This window comes from Pagrus pagrus (assembly GCF_965226575.1).
Source record: "Pagrus pagrus genome assembly, chromosome: 7".
Classification (NCBI taxonomy): domain Eukaryota; kingdom Metazoa; phylum Chordata; class Actinopteri; order Spariformes; family Sparidae; genus Pagrus; species Pagrus pagrus.
This window is the reverse complement of record NC_140191.1, coordinates 14,155,362-14,181,796: the sequence shown is the minus strand read 5'-3', so window position 1 is coordinate 14,181,796 and position 26,435 is coordinate 14,155,362. Positions and strand designations below refer to the sequence as shown.

The 26,435-nt window shown below is 42.5% G+C and overlaps 1 protein-coding gene and 1 long non-coding RNA gene across 3 annotated transcripts in view; one reads left to right on the top strand and one right to left on the bottom strand.

The window, feature by feature from the left end:
* The window catches only part of kcnn3 (potassium intermediate/small conductance calcium-activated channel, subfamily N, member 3), a 50,705-nt gene that overhangs the window by 17,260 nt on the left and 7,010 nt on the right, over positions 1-26,435 (top strand). For both annotated transcript variants that reach the window (XM_084358373.1, XM_084358372.1), the window contains exons 4-7: positions 10,228-10,524; positions 11,568-11,689; positions 13,450-13,591; positions 19,607-19,717. In XM_084358373.1, the coding sequence (XP_084214499.1) occupies positions 10,228-10,524; positions 11,568-11,689; positions 13,450-13,591; positions 19,607-19,717 (672 nt within the window). The remainder of the gene's footprint in view (positions 1-10,227; positions 10,525-11,567; positions 11,690-13,449; positions 13,592-19,606; positions 19,718-26,435) is intronic.
* On the bottom strand, positions 5,571-8,267 carry LOC311260484. Its single transcript, XR_014623027.1, has 2 exons — positions 8,170-8,267; positions 5,571-7,067 (listed from the first exon to the last, which is right to left on the bottom strand). It is a non-coding gene; the product is annotated as an uncharacterized lncRNA (long non-coding RNA).

The following is a 26,435-nucleotide window of genomic DNA, read 5'->3' as shown; positions in this document are numbered from 1 at the left end:
CTTACTGATCATGCTGGAGCACCAGCATTTTGGGGGCACCACTAAAATTGACATGCACATTGCATTTTTTTCTATATTAACTGTATCACTGATCAATGTTTTGGTAATGAATAGACAATTTCAGAAATAACAATGTTCTGTTTTATTTTAAAGGAAAAAGTCACAAAGTAGCGCTTTAAGAACAAGTCATTTTCCACAACTTTTAAAGGGGAAGCTGCAGCACCTCCTTATACTGGATATTATAAAAAAACATCAATCGATAACAAAAAGTTCAGACTGTGTTTAAATAGTGTTAAAATTTGAATGTTTTAAACAAAACTAAATCACAGGGGGCATGTTTGCAAGTTGCATCGGTATCCTAGTCATAAAATTTGGTTGCACAGATGAGTTTACTTAGATCTTTGCTCACAGCCAAAACAACCAAAAGTCAAGAAGTAGCCAAGCTTAGAATGTAAACACAACGCATGTTTACATTCGCGACATTTCACCATCTAATTGAAAACATACAGCCCGGTTTTATATAATCGTTGCAGGCAATCATTCATAATCTCAAGAAGTGGATTTTAAATTCCAGATTATTGACTTTCCTGCATTGAGACGAAATCACGAGGTATCTAAGAACCCCGACAGGACGCAGAGGAGATGATGATTAAGCGTCCCTTTTTTGCATGTCCCTTACTTCCAAGATTACAGGTACACACAAAAAAGAAGGGCTGCTAGTCACAACGTCACGTAAACTGTTGGAGAACATCACAGGATTCTTATTTATTCAATGTTAGCAAGCTGCATGCTGCTGTAGCGTTTGCGGTTTGACATGCCCACAGCAACAAGCGTGAAGAGGAGGAGGTGGTGTTGCATGATTTGTTCCCTGTTAGACCCGGAGACATCTCTGTCCAAATTTAAAATTCAACTAATTAACAACTCTAAAACTAACTAATTAACACATTTTTCTCATGTTTGTTTTACGCTTACATAAACAGAAATGTTAAAACAACAATTCGTACATTCGTTGATGTACATCCATGACAGCTTAGCTCAGTGCGTGCAACGCTGCTCTCATATACAGTAAGTAGGCTACACCTGAAACCATACATGTTTCATTACATGCAGTTAACAGTCACACTCTGCCGGCGCCCAGCCTGTTTGCCAGTATACACGAGCAGCATGCGACGTGAGTGTGTCTGTCTTTTGTTGTTGGACGGTTCAAACATAAACACACAGACACACTGAGAAGTAATGCTGTGCCAAATGAAAGGCATTGTTCAATAAAGATCTCGTTCTCAGATTACGTCAAAATTCTGCCGGAGCATTTTGCCCTGCATGTAACAGGATATTACAAGCACGTGCACACACACACACACACACACGCACACATGCACATGTATATATATACATTTGTGGAAAGAGGCAGAGAGTTGCTCGAGATCAGACTGATGTTATCGGGTTTAGCTGGCATTTATACCGCCTTTCCCTCTCTCTCTCTCACTGATCTCCATTTCTCTCTCCCTCCTCGTGTCTTTTATCTCACCAGACTTTTTGTTTACCACCATCAGCGTGCTCCTCTTTTTCTATCCTTTTTTCCTTTCTTTCTCCTCCTGCTTATCAGATTAGCTGTGTCTCCCTTCTCCTCCTCTGGGCCTCAATTCAATTTTGTTGTTGGGTTTCACATCCTTTCTCCCTCACTCCTCTCTTCCGTCGTTACTCAGCATTCAACTTCTCACCTATTTACCCTTCCCCCGTCATACTTTAACACTTGCCTGCATTTCTCTCCCTCTCTCTTTTTCAGTCTGTGTTTCTCTGTCACATCTTTCATGTCATCCTTCCTCTTTTGGATGTTCCTCTCCTCTTCCTCCTCTCTCTCCGTCTCCACTGTCTCTTCTGATCTGTCACGGGACAGCCCAAACCAATTGTGCTCAGCATGAAATACAGAGAAACAGTCAATTTACGCTATAGTGCAATTCATCGGCAATCATCCCAGATCGCAAATTTCTACCTTTTTTCACTGGCATCAAAGAAAAGAGTCTGAGTTCTTATTAACTACTGACAGTAATTAGCTTGTTATGGCAGACAGATAATTGTTTACTGCATAAAACAAACGGGAGCACGCTGTAACCGACATGAACGTGTAGCAAAAGTGTGTGTGATTTCTGAGCTGTCATTGCGGCGACACAGTGAAAAATGACAGTGACAGCGAGCTGACATGAGAAATGTTTGATTGGAAGTGAGAACATTGCAGTTTCCTGTTGTGCTTAGTCAGCAGAGCCACATCGACACTCCAGGGTTTTGGTTCTCATTTTTAATCCAGCAAACTGGAAAAAAAATTTAGAACAAATGCAAACATAATCAAAAATGTTGTTACATTGATTTTCAGCACAAATCAGCACACTGACACGTTCTCTGAAACCTCTCTGAGAGATATTTGCCTTTAAGATACGCAAATGTTTGATTTTCGCAGTCGTACTACTCGTACTCGTGTTCCAACATTTTTCTGGGATGTCTTTTAAGTCTTACCAAAATTGTGTCAAGTCTGACTTGTTCTCTTAGCTGTTCTCATGTACTTCTTTGAGCAAACTCATCCCAAGAATCCTCCGTAAACTTGTTCAAAATGTAACGATGGGTTCTCAAAAAGATATCGCCCCTGAAATACCACCTCATTGTCATTTATTATTAAAGGTGCCATACGTACGAATTAGTCAGCTTGAATTCATACTCCCAACACTTATATGGGCAGCATATCACCAGAGTGCTAACTGCTGCTAACTGTTTTCTTTTTATACATCCATGACTCTAGCTTATGTTAGCTTGTTAGCTCAGTTAGCTGTGCAGCTAGCAGGACTACCAAGGAGCTTCGGACCGCTTGAAGAAAGAGGTTTTCAGGCCCAGGGACTTTTTGCACCGGTAAATTATTAGTTAGGAAAATAAGTAAATAAATGATTAGATAAAAAATATATATACATAAATTTAAAAATAAATAAATGAATGAATAAAATAAAAATTAAAAAACAACTCATTTCAGAAGATTTTTACTGATCAGTTTTGCAGCACAAACAGGCTTGAGACTATTTAACACATTAGCTGTACAAAAATATCTTAATTTGGGGGATTCGGTTACATTTATTTACAATCACAAACAATAGATTCATCTTTAACATTAGTAAATCATTTTAAACCTTGTTACATTCACTTAATCATGAATTATAATTCATAAGAATCATAGAGGTTTCAGGGGAATTGTCTTGATTGAGGACAAACTATCCCCAATACTCTGCCAGCTATTTAATAAATCTACATTTTGATCCATACCATACATTCAGAAAACAGTGATTAGACTAATCCAAGTGCTTTATGACAATAAGATATAGAAACTATTGAAACACTGGTTGTTAAGTTGAAACTGCTGAAAATAGGAGGCACCTTTACAGAAATGTCCTTGTGTTCCTTCCCCTTCTTTTCCTCTGCAGGAGCCTTTCTTTGTCCTGATAATGTCTCAAACCTTGGCAGAAGTGTGCTATCATCAAGCGCTTGTGCAGGTGGTTACTGGTGTGTTATGGCTGGTATTTTCCAGCTCTGCTGTGTAATTTGCATAAAAGCACAAGATTGGACTGCAAGTGGCCATCAGACCCTGCTGGCAGTGGCTGAGTGAAAAAGTGCTGACATTTTATCTTAAAGAAGTCTGGAAACATTTCAGCTGTTAGCAGAACTGTTTGTTCCCACAGTCCAAAGTACAAATGTCCTTCAGGTGTGATCAGTTCAGGGTCAGAGCATCTGAAGAACATACTTCTCTAGGAAGATATTTAAGATTTCTCTAGAAAACAATAAATTGCAGGGCATCTCCACCGATTTTACAAATGAAAATGTGTTGACAGTTCTAGCTGCCTGCTGTGCCAGTTGCTCCAGAGAGAGCCGGATGAAACTGTTTGAAAAAGTAAATAAATCTCAAGGTGTGGAGTTATGGGAAGGTGAGCTTACCAGACCTCTGTTGCCTGCTCCTTATCTCTGCTCAAGGCTTCATTAGCCGCAACTAGCATAACCCTAATCGAGTTGCATTGTGGGTGATGTGTGGGGCAAAAAAATCATGATATCTCCGGTTCTCATTTCAAAACGTTTTTTTAACTCTTCATTGGGACTGATGATGTTATAGGAATGCAATGCTAAATCAGGTTTTATCTTTAAAGGAAAATTTCACTCAAAAAGGAAAATTAAGTCATTATCTGCTCACCCCCATGCCGATGGAAAGTCAGGTGAAGTTTTATAGTCCACAAAACATTTCTGGAGATTCACAGCAAAACAGCGCTGCAGCATTCTCTTAAACGACTGAAGTAGATGGGGATTTGTTTTAAAATGCAGACAAACAACTGAAAAAAAAAACATGAAATGGCTCCATACAACTCCTGCGGGGTAATCAAAGTCTCCAGAAGTCAGAAATTGATTTGAGAAGATGTTATTCACACTCCTTTCAAAGCAGATCTTGGCTGTAGCTGATAAGCTAAAAGCAAAGCTGAAAACATCTCTTCAGACACATTGGTTTTCTTTTTTTATTATTTTTTATTAAGTCCCCGTCTACTTCAGTTGTTTAGGAGAATGCTGCAACTCTGTTTTGCTGACAAGCTCCAGCAATGTTTTATGGACTACAAAACTTCACCCAACTTCTTAAGTTAAGTTCTTCTTTTAACGTTAGTAATCAGGGTGAGTAGATAATGACTGAATTTTCATTTTTGAGTGAACTTTTCCTTTACCTTATCTTGCCCATTATTTCTTGCGGTATTTGTGTCTGTTTCGGATGAAATCTGATCACATTTTCTCTGCAATGCATTGTGTATGCACTTAAATCATATTTGTCATGTCACATTTTCTCTTTTTAAACACCAACGAAAAGGAAATATTCTTATTACAATCAAGATTTTTATCTACAGAACTCAGTCTTGTTTGATTTTGGAGCAATGGTCTCATCACCGCCCTTGAAAACGTGTTTCTATCATCAATTGCTTTCATTGTTCTATGCCTGAGTTTAACCTCGCTTTTTGTGTGCTCCTTTGTCAGACTTCGTCACTGAGTCTTTGTAACTGTGTTACTTAACAGATAGACTATTATCTTACAGATAATACTAGAATTTGAGCTGAGATTGTTATCACCAGCATGAACTCAGGAGACATGTTGAGAGTGCTGTGATTTACCGTCCAATCTGTGCAGCTGCACGCCATTAGTTTGAGTTAACGTTGTACCCGTTGACTGAGATTGGTCAGGAATAATGGAGGCTTGAGGATTGAAATATCATTAGTCTAGCCAGTTATGAATCAAGAAAAAAACTCTCAGGACAGCTGTTAAGTGAACCACAGTGGCACATGAGAAAGATAAATGATTCACAGGGCCAAATCCAGGCTTAACGTTTGGTTAAAAAATTGAACATCTGCAATTTGTGGAGGCTTGCACCACGTCTTTCATGTGTTTCATGTGGCATCCAGGGACGTCCACACATGCATGTTCACGTATTTGAAGTGCTGGTCTGTTGCGTGACTCACTTATCTGCCAGCTCACCAGTGGCCTTCTTTTCTTTTCTTCACACACACACACACACACACACACACACACACACACACACCAGCAAACTCTTACAAAAAAAGCAACAAGAAAAATTAGTACTTGTAAAGGAGAAGAATTCCTTTTTAGCTCTCAAACTTGAGAGAAATGAAGCCTTGAAAGGCAAAAAAAAAAAAAATGCATTGTTGAAATTAATCAAATAGAAACTCCAAGGGAGTGTGTGAGAAATAGATGTTTCTCCACTCCATTAGTGCACTTTGAGCATTAGTGAACTGTGTTATTAAGTTACTTTTGGAGGATTTTAGAAGCAGTCCATTGATCAAGAAGACACAACCTTGGCACTCACAGCCACTCAAAAGCTGAAAGGCGGCATTAGGAAAATAAAGTGAACTCCTCCCAATAAGGGTTGTCTGCTTTAAAGTCCTCGGACTCCGTCGTGATGTCGTGTTCTGCAGATTCTACATAATGTACATCCACCTTGGGATTTATAATGGAGGAGAGAATGAGAGCCGGGTAAAACACAGTGTCCTCCTCGGAAAGTAGACATGAAAGAAACATTTCACCCTCTCATTTCCAAGAAACGTTCGCTCGTCAGATCTGTCTCCTGCAAGCCTCTGGCCATTTTTAGCAACTAAGGTTGTTTCTCATATTGAACGAAGGAGATTCCTGGTCTCAAGGCAGCACTGGTGGAATCCTCTCTTTTTTCTATCTCCCAGTTGCTGTTTTTATTTTTTCTAGTGGCAACAACACTCGTGCACACACCGTGAACCTTTCCTCATCTCTCACACTTTTCAACACTTCCTTTTGCACTTCCATGACACCCTCTCTCCTTCCTTCCGCGTGTCGACTGTGTAGAAACAGCCACGGGGGTGTTCCCTCAGAGCTGCAATTACAGTCGAGGAAAGCGTGTTATCCTCTCTGCATATTCACGTACACTCCGTGCGCGTGTGTGTGCGCGTGTGCGTTCGGCTCGCCCCAGTTATTTTCTGCCTGTTTGAGGGATTTCCATGCTGTAGGACCAAGACATTTCCCAGAGGTGTGACTGTGTGTGTAAAAGTATGCGTGCACGCTTTTCAGTGTTCGCTCTGTCACTGTCTCCTTCGCTGATTAAGGCCGTCTCTGTCCCAGACTGGGGTTTAGTCTTTTTCCCTCCCGTGGGGGAATGTCGACATGAGGCTGATTTGCCTGCATCTACTTCTTTTTTTTTTTTTTAAGAGTCTGTGCTACATTTGATAGCGCCGTCTGGATGTGTGTATGTGCATGCACATGTGCAACATTGTCCCTGGCAGGGTCTGGCCAGCTCTGCGTCTGGTTCCGTGATGAGAGACATCTGCAATCAGGGACTTAACACAATTACCAAGGTAGCCCCAGGGACTGGAAGGGGTCGAGGCATGGATGGATGGATGGATAGACGGATGGATGGCTGAGGAGGAGAGATGGAGGGATGATAAACTCCTCCAGCAGGTTACAGATGTAGCAGTGGGGGATGCTTGAGGTGGAGAGTGTCCTCTCAGACTTCACACCTTCACCTGTGAAGAGACCTCAGCTTATCTTTGCTGCTCTCATTTTCACACATTTTGCCTTTTTCTCCCCCTCCCCGCCGGTCTGCTCTTTGTTTTCCCTCTCTCACTTTGCCCTCGTTCTGTCCTGTCTGCTTTCTGTCGCCTTTCCTCGTCCCTTGCCCTCTGCCCTGCAGTGCCATGTTTTGTTAGAATTAAAAAACAACAGAGGACACTTTTTCTCCCCATGATCTTGTTCATTTGTCCCAATGGGTCTGTTCTTTATGTCCAAGTTTATTTAGCTGTGCTGCTCTGATCTTCCTCCCTGTTTCCCTCTTGACAGTTTGTGTTTGAACACACACACACACACATAGACAATCACTACCTACTTTTCCTCGTCCCAGCCCCCTCCTCCGTCATTCCCTGCCTCTGTCCTGGTCATGTTGGGCAGTGGCACTCACTCACTTCCATTGACAGATTACTTTCCTAATGGAATTTAATTATTTATCCCTTCCTCGTGGCGATTTAGCCAGGAAAAGACCGACAGCAGGAGCACGAGGGAGGACAGGATGGGAGGGGAAGAGGGTGGGGGGAAGAGGAAGGGAGAGGCGCTCATTTCCTCCAGTGGCAAGAAACTGGATCACCTCCGTTTTGATTTGGAGAGATGTCATTCATAGAGAGAAGTAAGGGGAGAGAGGGATTTTGGAAGGAAGTCAGAGAAAAGGAGAAAGATGTCTGTCTGACACACACACTGAAAAAAAAAAAGAACGAATGACGACATGTACAAGGAGTTTGGTGCCCGACATAGAAACTTATTTTTGTCCCTTAGGAGAACATTGCATTGACTCACATTCATTCCCTGGATACTTAAATGTAACTACTACATATGTAACTCCAATCTTAAGCCAAACCTTCACTGAAAAATGCATCTTAACCCTGAAATTCAGCGGGTTCACCTCACGGGAACCCGCTTTTTGTCCCCGAATTGGAGGTGAGTCTCTGTAATGTGACTATGCCACTTGATTTGTGTCTCTAAAATGCGAGCACACACACGCGCGCATACATAAACCGTTGCAAGTCGCTGCAGCGAACATGAGTGTTAGACAACCTGTCTGTGCTTTCCTCTCCGTACCTCATCACTCGTTGTCACACACGGCTCTCCGTCTCTTTTCCTGCATCTCCTTTTTCTTTCTTCTTGTCTCATCTCTCACTGCGTTCCTCTCTTTTTTGACTTCCTCCCTCTTCCTCCCTCCCTCACTCCCTCTCTCTCTCTCTCTCTCTCGCTGGGGATCCTAATTAAGCTTGGCTGCTCTTTGATGTTGTCGCCTTGGCAACAGTCACCATGACGAGGCTGGGTCTGCACACTCTCTCTCAAACTCACTCAGGCATACACAAATACACACAAGTACAGTACCCACACACACACACACTCGCTGAAATCATTAAAGAATACAGCCAGTGTTTGACCCTCGGTTCAAATGGTAGCTTACACAATGACTCAGGTGTGTGCGCAGGCTACGCATATGTGTGTGTGCGCGTGTGTACATGTGCTCGCTACATGTGTGCATACATGTAACAGCAGCAGAACAAGGAAAACACTTACATCCTGCTGAGATAGATAGAGATAGAGATGAAATATGCAGCGTGTGCATCCATAGGTGGTGGAGGAAGTGGCAGAGCTGCAGTCCGCCTCCGTCACTGACCAGTTGGCTGTGACACAGAGCGGCGGGCTGTCACGCCTGCTCGTTCTGATGTTTGACCTGTTATTGTATTTTTTTTGTTTTCCTAAACAAATGTTTGTGTGGGCTGAAAGCCCTTGAGATGAATCATGTGGTAAAGAGCAATTGTTAGCACTGGCTGTTTCTCGAGGCTGCACAGCATCTGGCGGTAAACTCTGCTGATTTACAGCAGGGGAGTTCCTCATTTCTTTCACTGTGCCCCGGCCTTTCTTTTAAAGCTGCACTACTTCTTTTATGTCGTCATCCTGTCTCTCTCTTTCAACAATCTACTACCAAGACGTATGTGTTCATAATTGAATCCTAAGAATGATTTTTTTATTTTGATTAACCAAAAAGGAAATGCACCTGCACCGCTGAATTGCAAGATTTCAGCTTATTTCCAACATTCCTCAAGAATATTGTACAATAAAGTGCAATTCTTCTTGATTTTTGTGAGGCGTTATGTTTTGTTTACAGCCATACATTTCTAGAAAATTGATGAAACACGTCCTTTGTGCCACTGGTGGAAAAACGTATTAAAGTGCCCTCTACTTTGCCTTTCCAGTGGAGAAAACATGTAAAAGTGTCCTCTAGGGAGCCTTTCCAGTTCTCTACAAATGTATCATGAATCAGTGCACTGATGCCCCACAAAATACATGCCCTTTTCTTCACCCCTGCCCCCCCAAACATCCTGAATCGGCCACTGCTTTGTGCTATAAACAGGTTAAAATCATTTTACTGCTCTGGAAAATTCCCTTTATGAACTCAAAAGAAGAAGACGACTGAAAAAGAGGGGGGTTTTTTGCCGTGTCCTCCTTTCCCTCATACCTCCTTGTTCCTATCTTTATCTCATCATTTCCTCTGCACTTCATCCATCTCTTTCTACCGCTCTCCTCCTCCCATCACACCACCTACCCACCACCACCACCCCGCAATTCCTGTCAGCACCGTCTGGAGGAGTGCCCCTTGTAATGAAACCCGCTCTTACCGCTTCCTTATAACAACGGCTTTGGCGACGATATTAAGGGCAACTACAGCAATTACCAACACAAAGACAACAACATACAGGGAGGGAAAACTGCAATTAAAGTACCATTGTTTGAAGTGCCGACATGGTTGTATTTATTTTAAGATAATAATATTGTTATTGTGATAATTAGGAACCTGTTTTGCTCAAGAGCAGCCACTTCAGATGACTCGGCACCATCTAATTTTAGTAAGAGTTATAGGTTATATGAAAATGAGCCAAAGCACTGCGAGGAGTCTGAATAGATTACTGATTAGATGAAAAGGAAAAGAGACATTTACTCTAAATTGCTGCTGGTTCCTTTAATCATCAGATCAGTCAGCTGTACTGATGATTGGACTGTGCCAGCAGAGGATCCTGATGAAAAGTTTGCACAGTGACGCATTAAAACAAGTGTAACTCCTTCCCTCTTTTAACTCTCTTCATGTCCTTCCTGTCCCTGCAGCTGTTTGTCATCGACAACGGAGCAGACGACTGGCGCATTGCCATGACCATGGAGAGGGTTCTGCTGATCGCTCTCGAGCTGCTGGTGTCTGCGGTGCATCCAGTGCCTGGGGACTTTAAGTTTCAGTGGCGGGCACGGCTGGCCTTCTCGTACGCTCCGTCGCAGGCCGAGGCTGACCTGGACATGGTGCTGAGCGTGCCCATGTTCCTGCGCCTCTACCTCATCGCCAGAGTCATGCTTCTGCACAGCAAACTCTTCACCGACGCCTCCTCCAGGAGTATAGGTGCCCTAAATAAGGTCAGAAGAGTTTTGTGCTTGCAGGCGTGTGTGTGTGCGCATGTGCAGTGTGCATTCGAGAGTGTGTGCGTCAAAGCCAGAAAGAGGTGAGGGGAGTTGTAAAGGTAAGGTCAAGAGCTCTCTCCTCTGAATTAAATCTGTGTCCACACTGCCCCTTTCAATCCCGGCCTCTATCTCTCCGACTATCTCAAGTCCTTCCCTCCTCTGTCCTTCTAGTCACCCAGTTTCTTTTCATCTACCAGCTCAACCCTCTCCTTTTGTCGTCGCTGTGCATAGAGACTTAGTTGTAAGCTGTGGAGGATCTTTCATAATACAATATGAGACGGGAGCGTGAAATGGGAACAAGATATTGCGTACGGCTCAAATGGGGCATGAAAAGAAAGGACTAGAATGAGATTGCAGTACGAGCACGGAGAGACGTGTACAAGCCGCGCAATAAATGATTGGTGCCAGGTTCGTAATGACTTTAAACGATAAACATTATTGTAAAATCAGGACGTGGAGATGTAGCGTGGAGCGTTGGAAAAAAAGCAAACTATGAAGAGGAGGAGAGGAGGACTTCGAGAGAGATGGAGTAGATTTTTAGATGAGTAATTTAGCAGCGTATCCGCGGTGGCGCTGTCCTGACCCTCTGGCTGCAGTGACGGGGAGGTGGAGCTGCCATTGAAGTGCAGCTCTAACATGACAACTCATTTATCAGTTGCTTAACCCTTCCAGGGCTCTCAGATCGTCCGTCTGACAGTAGCTGATGACAAACGAGCCACAGATAAAAACTGCACCGAAATGGACCAATTACTCAAAGACACTGTATAGCTTGACCCCGTGTTAGAGGGCGAGCCCCGATCTCGACTCCAATTACAGTGGAGATCCTCCAAGTGCTGCTGCTATCAAAAGATACTCAAAAGACTAATTAGTAAAACAGCAAGTCTGTGTGGGAAAACTGTGCACAGGTTCAGGATTCACAGCTAAATGCAAAAAAATATGTGTTTTACAATGTTTATCAGCTCTGCTATACTGAGTGTGTGTACTTGTGTGTGTTGCAGGTGCATTTTAACACACGGTTTGTAATGAAAACCCTCATGACTATCTGCCCCGGGACGGTGCTGCTGGTCTTCAGCATCTCCCTGTGGATCATCGCCGCCTGGACCGTACGAGTGTGCGAGAGGTCAGTTTAACTAAGCTGTGTCGTTTGTGTTTTGTGCTGTGTGTGCATGAGACAGAGCGCTGGACTGTGATTGGACGACAAATTCAACTGAGCAATTAAATTCGATTGGCAGGAAATATAATCTGGGGCATGTCTGTAACGTAATCCCTCTTTAGACTCTAGTTTATGAGGCTTTCTCACCAGTTGTGCACTTAATTTGATCCAGGCGATGGAGTTGTTACTTTGTTTGTCCACTTTTGTCTCTGACACTTTATTTTAACTGCCCCATTCAGCATTTAAAAGCAGTATACAAACACTTGATTTTGTTAAAGCCCATGATGTACAAACATGAATGAGTGATTAATAACACAGAATAATATACTGGAAATTACAATACGGAAATCTAAAGCTGCAACGAATAATCTATTAATCGATTAGTTGTCAACTGTTAATCACCAACTATTTTGTTAACTGATTATTCGGTTTGAGTCATTTTTTAAGAGGGAAAAAGACCAAATTCTTTGATTTGAATATTTTCTGGTTTATTTACTCATCTATGACAGTAAACTGAATATCTTTGGGTTGTGGAAACAACAAGACGGACGTCATCTTGGGCTTTGGGAAAAATATTTTTACCATTTTTGGACATTTTATAAACCAAATAATTAATCGATTAACCAAGAAAATATTCAACAGATTAACTGACAATGAAATAATCGTTAATTGCAGCCCGGGAGAAATTATACATGAACCAATCCTGATAGTGTGTTATCAGGCATTTAAAAAAATGAAGAAAAAAACAACTCATAAAGACATGTTGAGCCTGAAAGTTGTTGTTTTTTTTACGATTAATTAAAAAATAAAATTCTTTAAGGAATAGTTTGACCTTGACTTTGGTTTATGTCCACAGATAATAAAGTCTACATACTAATACTTTTAAAGATCACTTATTCAATACTTGGCTATAAGAAAGATGGCGATGGCGATGGCGGTGGCGACCCCGTTTAGTCTTTTCTTTTTAGATTTTCTGCCATTTATCTGACATTATATAAAACCAGCAGAGGATATGAAGTAACCGCTGACCTTGCCATCTCACTGTTTCAAAGTGTAAATCAAATTGCCCACTTACATTTAAAGATTGATAATGATAACATTAATTGATTTTGTGAGTCGTGTAATGTTATTGATGTGAGATCAAGAGGAAGGCAAGAAGTGGCCATCCCTTTTTGATGTGCTCAGATGCTTTCGAGATTACCAAGGAAATCTGGGAGAATCACAGTTGGTTAATAAGCTTGATTAAATGCATCATGGCCCGTCTGCTGGGAAGCCGTCGTTTGGTCTCCATCCAAGTTTAACTGGTATTTCGCCACATCTCCAAACCAAACTAACAAATGGGGGAAAAAAAACATCAAAAATTTCAATTGAACTGCTTTAAACACAGAGAGCAAATATATCTGATGCTAACATCCAAGGCGATACGTTTCCGTTTCTCTGTTATTTTTTTTTGGGGGGGGGGAACTTTGTTTCAGATCTGCACCGGGTTTGGTTGCTATAGCAACAGTGTTGTGCATATTACAGGAATGATGGAGGCAAGAGCTGCAGTTATGTGTTATGTTCTGTGTCAGGTGAAATTGAAGGACGCGTGTTTTTCGGTTTGACGCCCACATTTGCAGACAGGACCAGTGGGCCCGTTATGATTTTTTATATTTTCTTTATTATTATTTTTATCTTTTACCATTGACTGGCTTTATCTTCTGAACACGGATTCCATTTCTTTTTAGGTATCACGATGCCCAGGATGTGACCAGTAACTTCCTGGGAGCCATGTGGCTTATCTCCATCACATTCCTGTCCATCGGCTATGGAGACATGGTCCCTCACACCTACTGTGGCAAAGGAGTCTGTCTGCTCACAGGAATCATGGTCAGTGGATAACACCCCCTCTTCCTCTCCTCTCTCTCCCCTCTCTACCCCCTCGCTCTCCCTCCCCCACGGTGCTGTCCTCGCCTCGTTCAAAGGTCAGAAGATTAGAGAGCATTCTGTCATTTGCGAGAGAAATTCTGCCATTTGTGTAATTTGGGCAATCCTCCCTGAATTAGCTTGCATCTGTGCCTCTGTGTGTTTTGGGTGCGTAGGCGTGCAAACAAGAGCATGTTAGTGTTTTTGTGTGCTTGTGTGTGTGTGTGTGTGTGTGTGTGTGTGTGTGTGTGTGTGTGTGTGTTATTCCCATGTCTGTCCTCATTACATAATGAAGGTCCCACCTTTCAGTGTGCCGTGTCCTCCCACTCTCCCTCTCCTTCTCTCTCTCTCTCTCTCTTTTTCCTTTCAGCACTATCTACCTCACTCTCTCGTTCAGTCTCTCTCTTTCTATTTATCCCTCCATCTCTCTTTTCCTCTCTGTCCGTCTCTCCTTCCCCGAGGCCATGTGTTTATTTCTATCTGCCGTCCATCTGTTGGTATGAGTGTTTAAGCTGCCGACTGCTCCTCTCTTTGCTTCACTTCACAGGTGTCCTCCCCTCCTCTTCTGTCACTCTTCTTCTTTCTTTGTCTCGTTTTCTGTCTCTGCTTTGTCACACTGGCCCTTCTCCTCTACATCTCTACCGTCCTTTTGTTTAAAGGAACAACTACAAGTTTTTTTTTAAAATTTGCCCAATTACTCAACTCATTTTGTAGTCTGAATGTAGACACGACACCATGCTATCACTTTAACATTTGCTGCTCTGAATGACTGGAGGAAATTAGTGTCTTTTCAGATGCAAGAAAATGAAAATGTCTTAATAGCTCTACAGCTAAATGTCAGGTTATCTCAAATTAAATGTGCTAATAAGTGTGGTGGCTGTGGTTGATTTTTATAAAAAATTATGACTCAAAATATGATAATGTGTTACCTGGGAGTACTTCTCTCATAGGACACAGTGTGCTGCATGTTTTTTTTGTTGCCAAGGGGGAGAGCACTTTGAGTAAGAGTAGGCTATGTTCAGATGAAAAGCTGAAAGTCACCTGAGTTGGGGATGAAGCTGTTTTTTAAACAAATTATGTAATAATATCACAGAGTCCTGCAATGCATTAAGCACTACATTATCAATGTGTTTCTCAAAAAGATGAAGGAGGCCTGGATGAGGATTTTGATGGATTTTAAAACCTGAGAGAATAATTGTGCACAAGGTTTTACCCATGGAGATAATGCCAGTAGGGTAGTTGAGCTTGTTAAAGTGGGTGAAAAGTAGAGCCAGTGCGCTCATACAAAATAAGAGCACCACTTAACATTTTAAAAAGCGTCCGTAAAGAGTCCTCAGAACAGTCAAGTTACATGGTAAGATAATGGGACCGCTGGCAAAACAAAGAGCAGAGTTTCTGAACTGTTTTTGTTTCATCAAGAAAATAATAAGCTGCTAAAACGGCATTTAATTTCAATATCCATCACCGCAGCAATCTTCCATTTAGGTCTGAGCTGAGTGCGCCTCAAGTCAAGCAGCAACCACAATGGCCGAGTGTTGACGTGTGAAGATGCCTTAAGATGCAAGAGAGCGACTTAGAAAGACATATAAACAGACATATCTCTCAAAAACAGTCCTTAAGTATTTTCCACAGTAAATTACTGGATCGCCAGTAAACCTTCCTTTCTCAGGTCTGCCATGTTGCACCACCAACAGTAGCCCAGGACGGACAAAACAAACCCTTGTTTTGAGAGAGAGCCTTCTGAATTATTTGGATTATACTAAATCCTACACACTGGTCCTTTCAAATAGACCCTTTCACAACATTAACATTAACCACGTTTTAGAAAGGACAATTTCTCCCATACGCCTGGAGCAACATTAACTACGATGAGCCAGGAACAAACACCAACACGGGAAAATAAGATCATGATCTGAATCATCTACTAGGGTCACACGGAGGATTTTGGCATCTTTATTTCTCACTAGCTACTTCCCCAAAACTTTGAGATACCTGCATGCGTACTGTTGGTGAAGCTTCTCAGTCATCCAGGTCATGGTGTACCTGAGTGCTACATAGTGGCAAATAGACTTGACAGAGTTTCTTCAAGATGTTTCACCTCTCGTCCAAGAGACTTCTTCAGTTCCAACCAACTAGTGAGGTGTCGCGGGCTTTAAACCCTGCAGGTCACATGTTATTTCTGAGTTTCAAACTCAGAGGTGAAACATCTCCGAGAAACTCGAGCAAGTGCAATATTCTCCGTGTAGCACTGAGATACTGCATGTGTATTACCTCATCCTCACTGTGTCTGTCCAGCCTCGTTGTATCTGCCAGCTCACCTACTTTCTTCACTGTATAGTCCATTAGATGTGTGAATAAACACACTCATGCAACACACACACACACATACACACACAGACCCCCCATTTGCTGAGTGAATCATCCAACTTGTGTTTTAGAGTACAACTCTTACTATAATGTTAACACACACACACACAAAGACGCAAACCAGGGGGTTGGAAACAGAACGTCCCGAGCCCAGCGTTACAGACTGCATCCTCCACACAAACACTGACACAGAGCTTGACACACACTCTTTGTGTGACTCCCACACACACTCTCCTCTCCTGTCACAAACACACACTTCAGAGTGTTCAGAGTGGGTTATTTTTTTCGTTGATCATCAGAGAAACGGTGAGTATGCAGGTGGAAGCAGAAAGGTGAGGCTCCTGGCAGGGGTGACGAGTGGAGGGCAGAGAACAGGGTTATTATTTATTTATTTTTCTTGGTTGAGAATTATTGTAATGAGTTTCTATAGGAGAAATTCTCGCCTTTGTTACTATGACAACACATGAAGGCCAACAGTGTTGGAATATACCACTGCCCCGAGGCTACCTGGGGGTGTGCCAGGTGTCAGTCTGTATGTGTGTGTGTAGTCTTTATTGTTCTATACAGCAAAGGGTGTATGTTGTTGTAATGTATGCATGCATGTGTGCATTTAAGTTCCTCATTCATGTATGTTAGTATGCTCTTTACTTTAACCCCCTATATATAAGCTGTATAAATATTTAATAAATGGTTTGTAACACACTATAGCAGAATGCTATACATCTAATAATAATTATTATTATCAGAGGAAGAAGAAAAAAAGAAGAACAACAACAACAAGGAAAAGTAGAAGAACAAAAAAAGTAGAAGAAGAACAAGAAGAAGAAGAAGAAATTGCTGTATTCATACAGCAGTTTTAAAATAAAATTGAACAGTGCCTTACAAGCTTGAAACATACAGACTGAGGCAAATAAAAACAAGCAATTGAAAAAACCCCAACAATAAAGATGAATACTGATGATAAAACAGATAAGACGTGTTGGCAGTAGAACAAGGTGCTAGAATTTGAAAAAGGTTTTTGTGTAAAGGTGCACTTTTGAAAATTGATTCAAAAGACGTCACTGGTTCTTCAAGCCCTCTGGCAGGGAGCTCCAAAACTGAGGAGCTTTGACTGCAAAAGTCGGCCAACGTGACTAAACGTAACTTTAATACATGACCTCATCCGTGCCGGCGTCAGGTCAGATAGATTTTCATCTGCAGTGATGGTTGTTTAACTGTGAAGGCAACAACTCCCATGATCCCACACTATGCTTAAGTAAAATCACATATATTTCTTCTTTTTACAGTGTTGGCCAATGGTGTTTTTAATATACTGTATGTACACTTTCTTTGCACATACTGCTGTACATTTCTGTCCTGTACCATTCACCATCCTTTATTCTGTACCTTTGAATTATTTGTTCAGTTCTTGCTGTCCTTGTTTCTCGCCGTATGTCTGTTTCTGTGTAGTACACAGTGAGTGCTTTTTAAACCAGAATCAAATTCTTTGGCCAATAAAAGCCGATTTTGAATTTATATATTCTTACATCTGGATTTAACTACGTTATATTGCGTTTTAAACCGTTTCTCAAATGTTTACACGATGCATAGAAGTGTCAAATGGAGAAGGGAGGTTAAAGTGTTGTGGTGCCCATGTGAGTTTGTGTTTTTGTTTGCCTTCCATCTACTGCAGCCTCTTGATATACTGTAGCTCTGGATGGGTCGTCGGGTTAAAGAGATGCAAAGTAGCTGCCATTTCAAACCTATTATGTGTTTTTGTCTGTCTCTAAGTGCTTGTGTTGTGCGCACTAATTGAGCAAATTAAACTTAACATTTTTTGTGTGTTGAACATCGTCCCCCAATTCCTCCTGCTGACCCGCTCGGGGGGGAACTGTTTTCCTCCGCCCGTACATGAAGCTGAGGAGATGCCGTTGTTTCAACCTGGAGTGTGTGAGGATGTTGCACAGAGGCACAGATGGGTGATTCCCCCCTTTTCTCTGACAGCTACGTTGATGGCTGCGCTGTAGTGGAGGAAGCGAGGGAAACACCCAGGCGTATGAAACAAATCACAGCGGCGCAGCCATCATCAGCCGTGTCACTCTGTGGAGATTGCACAGGGAACCCTGCTGAAATCAAATGGATGCAGGCGTATACACAAACAAACTCACGTACACACACACACACGCTCACTCACCAGCACATCGCCTGCCTTGACAAACCAATCAGCACCCCACTGTTTCTGACCGGAGAGGACCATTTTGAACACACCAGCTCACACATACACACAGCTGGGTACGTGCACTTCTGCGCCGCACTTGTACATACTGTACTGTTCGTCGAGGGCTCTTCTTCCTAAAGCACAGACATGTATGAATGCTCTAAGGGTTTTCCATCGGTTTTCATCATATTTTATTCATAGTTGTTGAATAAACACAAATAGAGTGGATGAGTGTATAGACGTGGGCACTAATGCTGTGTTAGTGCGTTACATTTTACTGAGTCCAGCCAAAGTTATTTTCGGCAAACCTGCCTTATCGTCCCGGAGCGTGCACGACGGAGTCTTGGCTATTTCCTACACGCTTCAGAAAATGTTGCATGCTCCCTCGCTCCCGCTCTCGAACTCACTCGTGTTATATCCCTTTTTACTCTCTCGTCCTCTCCCACTGTGAGATGCACACGCTCGCAAAGCAGGAAGGGAGAGCACTCATACATTTTCATTAAACGCTCTTAATCTTAATTCATTACTTATCAGGAGATATGTGACCTCATTAACATTGCCTTCTTCTCCGTCTTTCTCTCCTCCCAGCCTGCGCACACACCCGCGCCGCGCCTTCATTCATCCCTCTCTGTGTTTCCTTCCTCTCCCATTTATATTTACTCATAGCTCTTCACTCCCTTTATCTTCTCTTCCGTTCCCTCCCTTTTTTCCTGCCCCTTCAGAGGAACCTGCGAGCACTCAGCAGCCCCATTGAAGACGGTGTCTAATCTGAAAGTTAATTAAGTCTGTCTTCCTCCCTGTGTTCCTGCTCTTCTTCTCTTCTCAAGCATGTCTTCCTGGTTGAGAGACTGCTGTCACTCTCCCCCAAATGAATTTGCCATATGTCCCATGTGGGCCGAGCTGGAATACAGACAAACCGGTCTGTGTTTTACACTTTTACACTTCCTGCAGGCCTGGAGCCTCCTGTGACAGAAGAAGACTGACACCATGTAATTCAGATTGACAGCATCTAATTAAATGAAATTAGGTAGTGCCAATCTCTGATGTTTTTCTCATCTATAAGGGGGAATATTTTGCGGCTACATATAGAGGCGATATAGAATGGATCTCACACCAGATGGATTGGGAGTGAAAATAGACTTGGCTTTCCTCTCGACATGAGGAAATGTGGATCTGGAACAGAGCTATCCCTCTTAATCCTCTCCTCTCTCCCATTCACTTCTCCTTCTGTCGCGCGTCTCCCATCCTCATATTTGTCCTCGCTCCCTTCAATCATCTGGGCTAATTCCCCGGCCAAAAAGCCACCGATTTACCAATTCCTCCTCTTTACTGACTCACTCAGTGCTCTGTTTTCTCCTCCTCCTCCTCCTCCTCCTCCACCCTCCCTCCCTCCTTCCCTCCCTCTTCTCTCTCAGGGTGCAGGCTGTACGGCGCTGGTGGTTGCTGTGGTAGCCAGGAAGCTGGAGCTGACCAAGGCCGAGAAACACGTACACAACTTCATGATGGACACGCAGCTCACCAAGAGGGTGTGTAGGCTTGTGTGGTGTGAATGAGTGTAAAACAAGCAAAACTGTAATTCCTAAAGGGGAGCAAAATTTTTTTGCATGCACCAAGGGTCTCACTCTAACAGACCTGTAATTTATAAAAAACACAGGTTTGATGTTTTGTCCTCCTTTGGGTGATTTTGTACTATATTTTTCATATCGCTTTGGGGTTGAAGACAAGGTTGTTGAGAGGCCGGTAAAACGGTTTGTCCTTTCACTGCCCCTCCTTTACCCTCCCCAACATTATCACCCTGTATTGTTGTGACAGTGTGCCATGTTATTTGACTGAGCGAAGGCAATAAAAGGTCATCTCTTTCTCGCCCTCTCTGTTCTGCTCCCTCACTTACCGTCTCTCTCTTTCTCTCCACTCCGATCTTTCTCCTGCCTCGTGGCCTCCCCTCCAACCCGCCCACCGCCCCTCTCCTCTGACATTTGTCTCTCTTACAGTAAATCCCTTTCCCTCTCTCTGTCTTTCTGTCATCGTCCCTCCTCTTCCCCCTCCTTCCCTTCGTCCTTGCCACCTCCATGTCTTCTTCCCTCCATCTTTCATACCCTCCCTCCATCGCTCCTTTTCAATTTTTCATACAGTTGAAAGACTGCAAGTATTAAAAATAGCTCCCATATCAAATATGTAGGGTACATTATGGCAGCAGGGTATCTGGGTGACTGAATGGGGTGGAAAGATCAATAAATTCAGTGTGGATAAAATATGGACAGAGACGCCAAACAGACTCTCTATCAGAGCTGGGCTCTCACCTTGTCTTCCTGAAAGGCTCTGACCAGGTCAGAGACAGTCTGTTTTCACAAGACGTTTAGCACCTTGAACAGTGTGATCGTGTGTGTGTGTGTGTGTGTGTGTGTGTGTGTGTGTGTGTGTGTGTTTAGATGTAGATTACTCAAGATCTTGAATTCAGCTGACCATGTAAGATTAGACCATGTATCTTAGATGGATTGCCATGACATTTATTAAGCTATTTTTTGTTCCCCAGAGGATGTACCATATCTAATCACTTCAGTGATCCCCTGACTTTTTCAACAGCACCGCCAACAAGTTGACATCTTTGGCTTTTAGTAAAATATCTTGGCTGATGGATGGATTGCCGTTGAATTTTGTACAGATATTCACCTCAGTAAATGTTAGCATGCTATGGTTAGCACATTAAACATTATGCCAAAGTCCTTTTAGTCAGCAGTCTTGGCTTTTGGCTGATGTAAAACAGATGATTGGCTTTTGCGGAGGGGTGGTGATTGTGTCCTACAACCGCCGTCTCCGGCGTTACTCACTTTTCCATTCAAAATGCTTTTAGTGGTTTCTCTCCTGTCTTATGATGTCTCGGATTACGTCAAGGCCTAATGTAATGCATGTAAGCATTGTTAGTAACGTGTTAGTACGTTAGCATATCAGCGAGCTCGCGTTAGCATGTAGCCTCAAAGAAAAACTAGCCTGAGCTTTTGCATTCAAGCTGCTCATACAAACGGAGACATATTTGTGCCATTTGCAGTGGGAAAAGCCATATGGTTAATGCATTTATTTATTAGTTTTAGCTCATGGTGTTGCTAAAACTGACTCGGGTTGGTTGAAGGGTTGCACTGTGCAGTTTTATTACCGTAGCTGGTTATTGTGACTGTAAATAAACTAAAGATTCAGCCTCACATTAATTTGCAATCCTATTTGTATGCTTATAAAATAGCCCACAGTATGTGAATATATTCAAAATCAACTCATAATTAGATTTTGAAATTAATTGAGCTACTCTGCAATCTTTCCACATAACCCCTGGCAATTGTAGTCTCATGTTCCTGAAAATCTAATTGAAAGTAGTGTTTTTTTGTAACTTTTAAAAGCCATTGCAACGCCATTCATTGAGATAGATAAAAACTGTTGCGGGTCATATTTTATTCACATCTAGATAAAGAAGAATACCAAACATTTTAATGTGACTGTCCTCCAAAATTCAATAAATCACAGTCTTAACAAAGCTGGTCGTCAGGTAAGGGAGGTGCCAAACAGCAGCTCCATTCAGCTCAATGCAGCATGCTGCTTGGTGACATTTCCTTCAAAGGGTCTTCGGTTTATGCGATGGTAATTGTCTCCTGCCCTCTATTACTGAGAGACCAGTGATTGAAGTTGTTGTATCCACATTGATTTACATGGCGGGGGCCATTCTCTGCCATATCATCGTAACAAGAGAGTACGACCACTCAAGGCTTGGTAATGAATAATGCAACGACAGACTTTACATCCGGCCATCTTCATATGTGTGCGCACACACACATATAGACACTAAAGCACATACACTGGCTTTCCACATCAGTGAATTGGTGATTCCTTCCCTTTGAAGTCTTAACAAGAATGTCAATTAAATGTCAATCAGCAGAGCTCTCAGCCAGTGAACCGTGTTCCTGGTAATATCTGTGTTTGATGTCATTGTCTTGATCTTTACATGTGTGTCGTGTCGTAAAGAAAATGTGTTGGGTGTGGTTGTTCACCAGTGCCCAACGCAGTACCAAACAAACTTCTACACCAGCACGCAGGAAAATAAACATTTCCTTCGACGCATCATTTTGAGTCCGAATAGGTGCAGTGTTGTTGACACTTTCTGACACATACTTCAAAATATATTCACTTTGCGTCATTTGAGTCTTCACTGCTTTCATCCTCAGATCTGATTTCTAGACACGCCCGACAGGACTGAAGTCGAAATCTTGAAAATCTTGTGTGGTGCAGATTGGGTGCCGAGGTCCTTATAACCTTATCATGTGCTTTAAAATCATCATTCAAAGCTCAATGCACAGGGTTCATTTTCATGCAGTGTTCAGTGAAGTGAAGTGTTCCCCACCCTTTGATAGGATTAACATGGATATTAATTAAATAACCATTGACATAGCCCCTAAGTCGATGGTGTGTGTGAGGTTGTGAGTGCTCAAGTTTGATGTCAGGGCTCGTTGTCCTGATGCAGGCCATCCAACGTGAATTTAAAGGCTGTCATGTGTGCATGGCTCCATACTGAAGTATTGGTTATTTCAGAGCACTGTTGAAGTCTATCTAGTCAGAACGTCGCCGTGAACATTCAAAGAGCGCCCTTGACGCTGAAAAAAGTGGACACACTTACTGTACAGTAGGCTAAGTGGTGTCTCCTTCCTTTGGAGGGCACTACCATGTCAATTAAATGCCACTCGCTGAAGCAGAAAGCGGCTTGACCTTGTGAATGCGGCTAACTTTGTGTTTCTGAGGTCAGTACTCTTATTTCAAGCTTTTCAAGTCGGGTTCCAGTTGAAAATGGGAGGTATTTCTATAAATTTGCACTCCGACTGTGTATTCTGCCTCCACTCCGGACCATTGGTTAATTCAGAGCACTTTTATAAGTCCCTGTGGCATATTCAGAGCTTCACCCGCCCTGAATATTCAGAGAGTACACTCTGGGCTCCGGCCAAGGAGGAGGTGCTGCAATGCCTTCCAATGTTTACACCACTAGCCAAATGGGAGTCAATCTAGACCCCCGAAGATTTCCACGCAGCTAGCTTCCACTCCACACGGTAAAAATAACTGATTCTCCGACACGTCATTATTAGTGTGGACGTATTGTGACAGCGACAGAAATTGATTTGACACTCACTGAATGCATTTACACATCTCTCTGATGTTTTCACTTTTTTTTTTACCAATTTAACCAGAGTGCACTGTCTACATTCTTGAGAGGTTCTCTGTGGTGTGCTGGGAATGTTTTCTCACAAATGACCTCATTCAGGAGACAAAAAAATGAATACAAGTAATAGAAGACAGTTATTATTTTAATTTGATGAAGTGTCCTGTGATCCCTCTCCTGTCTTGTGTTTTTGGGCATCCGTGGATGTGCGACCATGTTAGTGTGTGTGTGCGTGTGTGTGTGTGTGAGTGTGACTTGTCTCTTTTCCTTTTGTCACCCCGGCTGTGAAGGGAAGGTCAGAGCAGGTTAGGCCACGTGTCACTGGTGCCACATGGGAGGTTGTTGCCAAGGTAATTGGCCTGTTTGTTTATGTTTTGTGCTCTCCTTGAAAACACCATTGAATCTCTAGCACCACAGCGTATAATTACCAATTGCATACATAGGTCATTAATGCTCTCCTTGGTTGGCAAGGGTCAGGCGTCTCAGCTCTTCCCTCTGATGCTGATCCTCTGACGAATGTCTCCATGACTACGGAAAATGAATGGAAAAAATGCTGTTTTTTTCTTCTACGAGCAGCAAATGAAGTGTCAGAGCCTAATCAATGCTATTTTTTTGGTTTTTCTAGTTAATATTTCTAGTTAATATTTGTGTCCATGCTTATTTGAAAAGAGCTGTTACTGCTATTTTAATAATGTGGTCGTATTAACTGTGATGACATTTCAAAAATATATCTATTTATACTGATTGATTCATACTCAGCAATATGTCATCAACCACCCAACATGCTGAGGTGTGGGAACCCCTTGCCTTAACAGATTTCGCTTGTACCTGCCATAAGGTGTGCCATGTAGGGGAGCAGCCAGAACAGATATTTGACCCAAACCAGCCATATGGCCCCAACATGATTACCCAAGTACAAGCCATATGGTCCGCGGATGGCTGCTGCTGCCGTCGTTTGGTTTCTTGTGGAGTATTCTTTGCGCTTCATGTTGAGTTGCCGTCTTTGCCGCCGTTTTCTACATTAACTCCCAGGAGGAGAGAGAAAGAAAAATACTAAGTGGTGTTGTGGGGAATTAACTGCAAGATACAAACAGTGTGGTATCACCACTCCCTGTTATTTGCATGTGGAGCAGCTCCCAGGATTTGAATGAAGGCTGAAGCGTTCGCATCATCTAATTAAATGGCCCGAAGCGGTGCAACAGGCTCCCTCTGCACTGCTGGACAGGAAGTTTGTGTGAAAACTTCCTCGGCGAGCCGGCCAGGCAGACACAAGATGCCATCGTTCATCATATTTCACTCAGCCTGCAATGATTAATCAGCCGATAAATAGGATTTGACATATCAATTTACCAGTGGGCCTGTAGATATGAGGGGTATTAAATGTGCTCTTCAGTAACCTGGCTCATGATTAGAACTTGAGAAAGTGTGTTTTGTCCTCACGTAATCAGGACAAATTAACTTTTTCCTGACTGTCACTGACACTTGGTTGCAAATATCCAACACTGTAAGTACCTGTGATTTAAATTTGATGAGAACCTTCCTGTTATCTTTAATGTTTAACCTCCCTAAATGATTTTTTTGCTCAGTAGTTAATGACTGAAAACTCATAGTCTTTCAGAATTAGCATTTCCCATTTCTCAATGCTCTGATAAACAAAGCTGGTTCAAAAACTTGGGAACAAATTGTATCTCTCGTACTGTGCATTGCTATTGCATCTCCAGCACTCGATGTAGTAAAACGTGGCCCGGATATTTGTTTTCTCTCTTTCTGCCGCCACCCTGGGGCTCTGTAATGAAGCCACTGAAACATTAATAAGATCTTTCTTTCCGATTTCAGGCCAATCAGTGCAATTTTATGTTGATTTGCACATTTTACCAGCCGTGTAAGAGGTATTTTGGATGCATGGAGCGTGTATAAGTTGTCAACAAAGGGACATAAAGTACCTAACACATAAACTTAGTAAATTTGAAGATAACAGGAGGGTTAAAAAGCTATCTAATCAAGAAATTAGGAGTGATGTTGACATTAATGTGGCAGTGGTTGCTGTACTATTTTGATGATGCCTCTTCAGGATCTCCGTCAGCTCTGTCAGTGCTGTCCCAGCCACATGGATGGGAGTGCTGTAATCCTATTGATACACACTGGGAGATGAGGCTCAGAGGGAGAAACATGGGAGTAGCAGGGTTTACCTCACACTCCAGCCCTGTAACATCCAAATCCCATTTGTCATGGCGTGTGAACTCCACATTAATATTTTTTAAAACTTTATTCACATGAGATTTGCGCGCTATATTTGAATATCATATCAGCTCACAAGCTGTATAAAGGTAAGAAATCTTGCATTTGTGATGCTAACTGTCATTAAGAGTGATTGGTTGGCTGTGTGGCTCAACCTCCTCGAGGGGTCTTGTATATTATCCATAGTATGTTGGATTAGCTCATTTTGGTTTGACTTCCTCGTGTCATTGAAAACACATCTGCAAGGCCCAGAGCCTCCTACTCTCTTCATCTGTAGCCAATAGTGTGTTTGTCTGCGTGTGTGTATGTGTAGGCGTGTATGCGTGCGAGCAGTCCTTGACTGCGGTGGATAGGTGCTGATTAGCCAAGCTGCCGGGGTCTTTTGTGCTCCTCAGACGGGGGTATAATTGTTCTTTGTTCAGTGCTCAGCATCTCTTTGAAGTCTCTCATTCAATTTATGTCCTTACAGATTCTCTCTCCCTTCTGCCTTCTCTATGGTATCCACCCGCGCTTTTTTTTTTTTTTGCTGGGTGTCATACCCCTGTGTCGTAATTACATAGCAACCTATAAGCATATACAGTGCACGAAACATACAGATGCAGATATGGAAACACACTGATGTAGCAGAAGCCTGATCCGTGTCACATAAATCAATCTGGAGCCTGACATTTTGAACGATTTTGTTTATTAAATCGCAGCAGCCACAAAGACAACTGAAGCCTGTCTGACCAGTAAGATGAAGAAAAATAACCATCTTGCCATTGACTGCGCTGAGCATCATTACCATGGCTTGTTCTCCCAACGTCTCTTCTGCC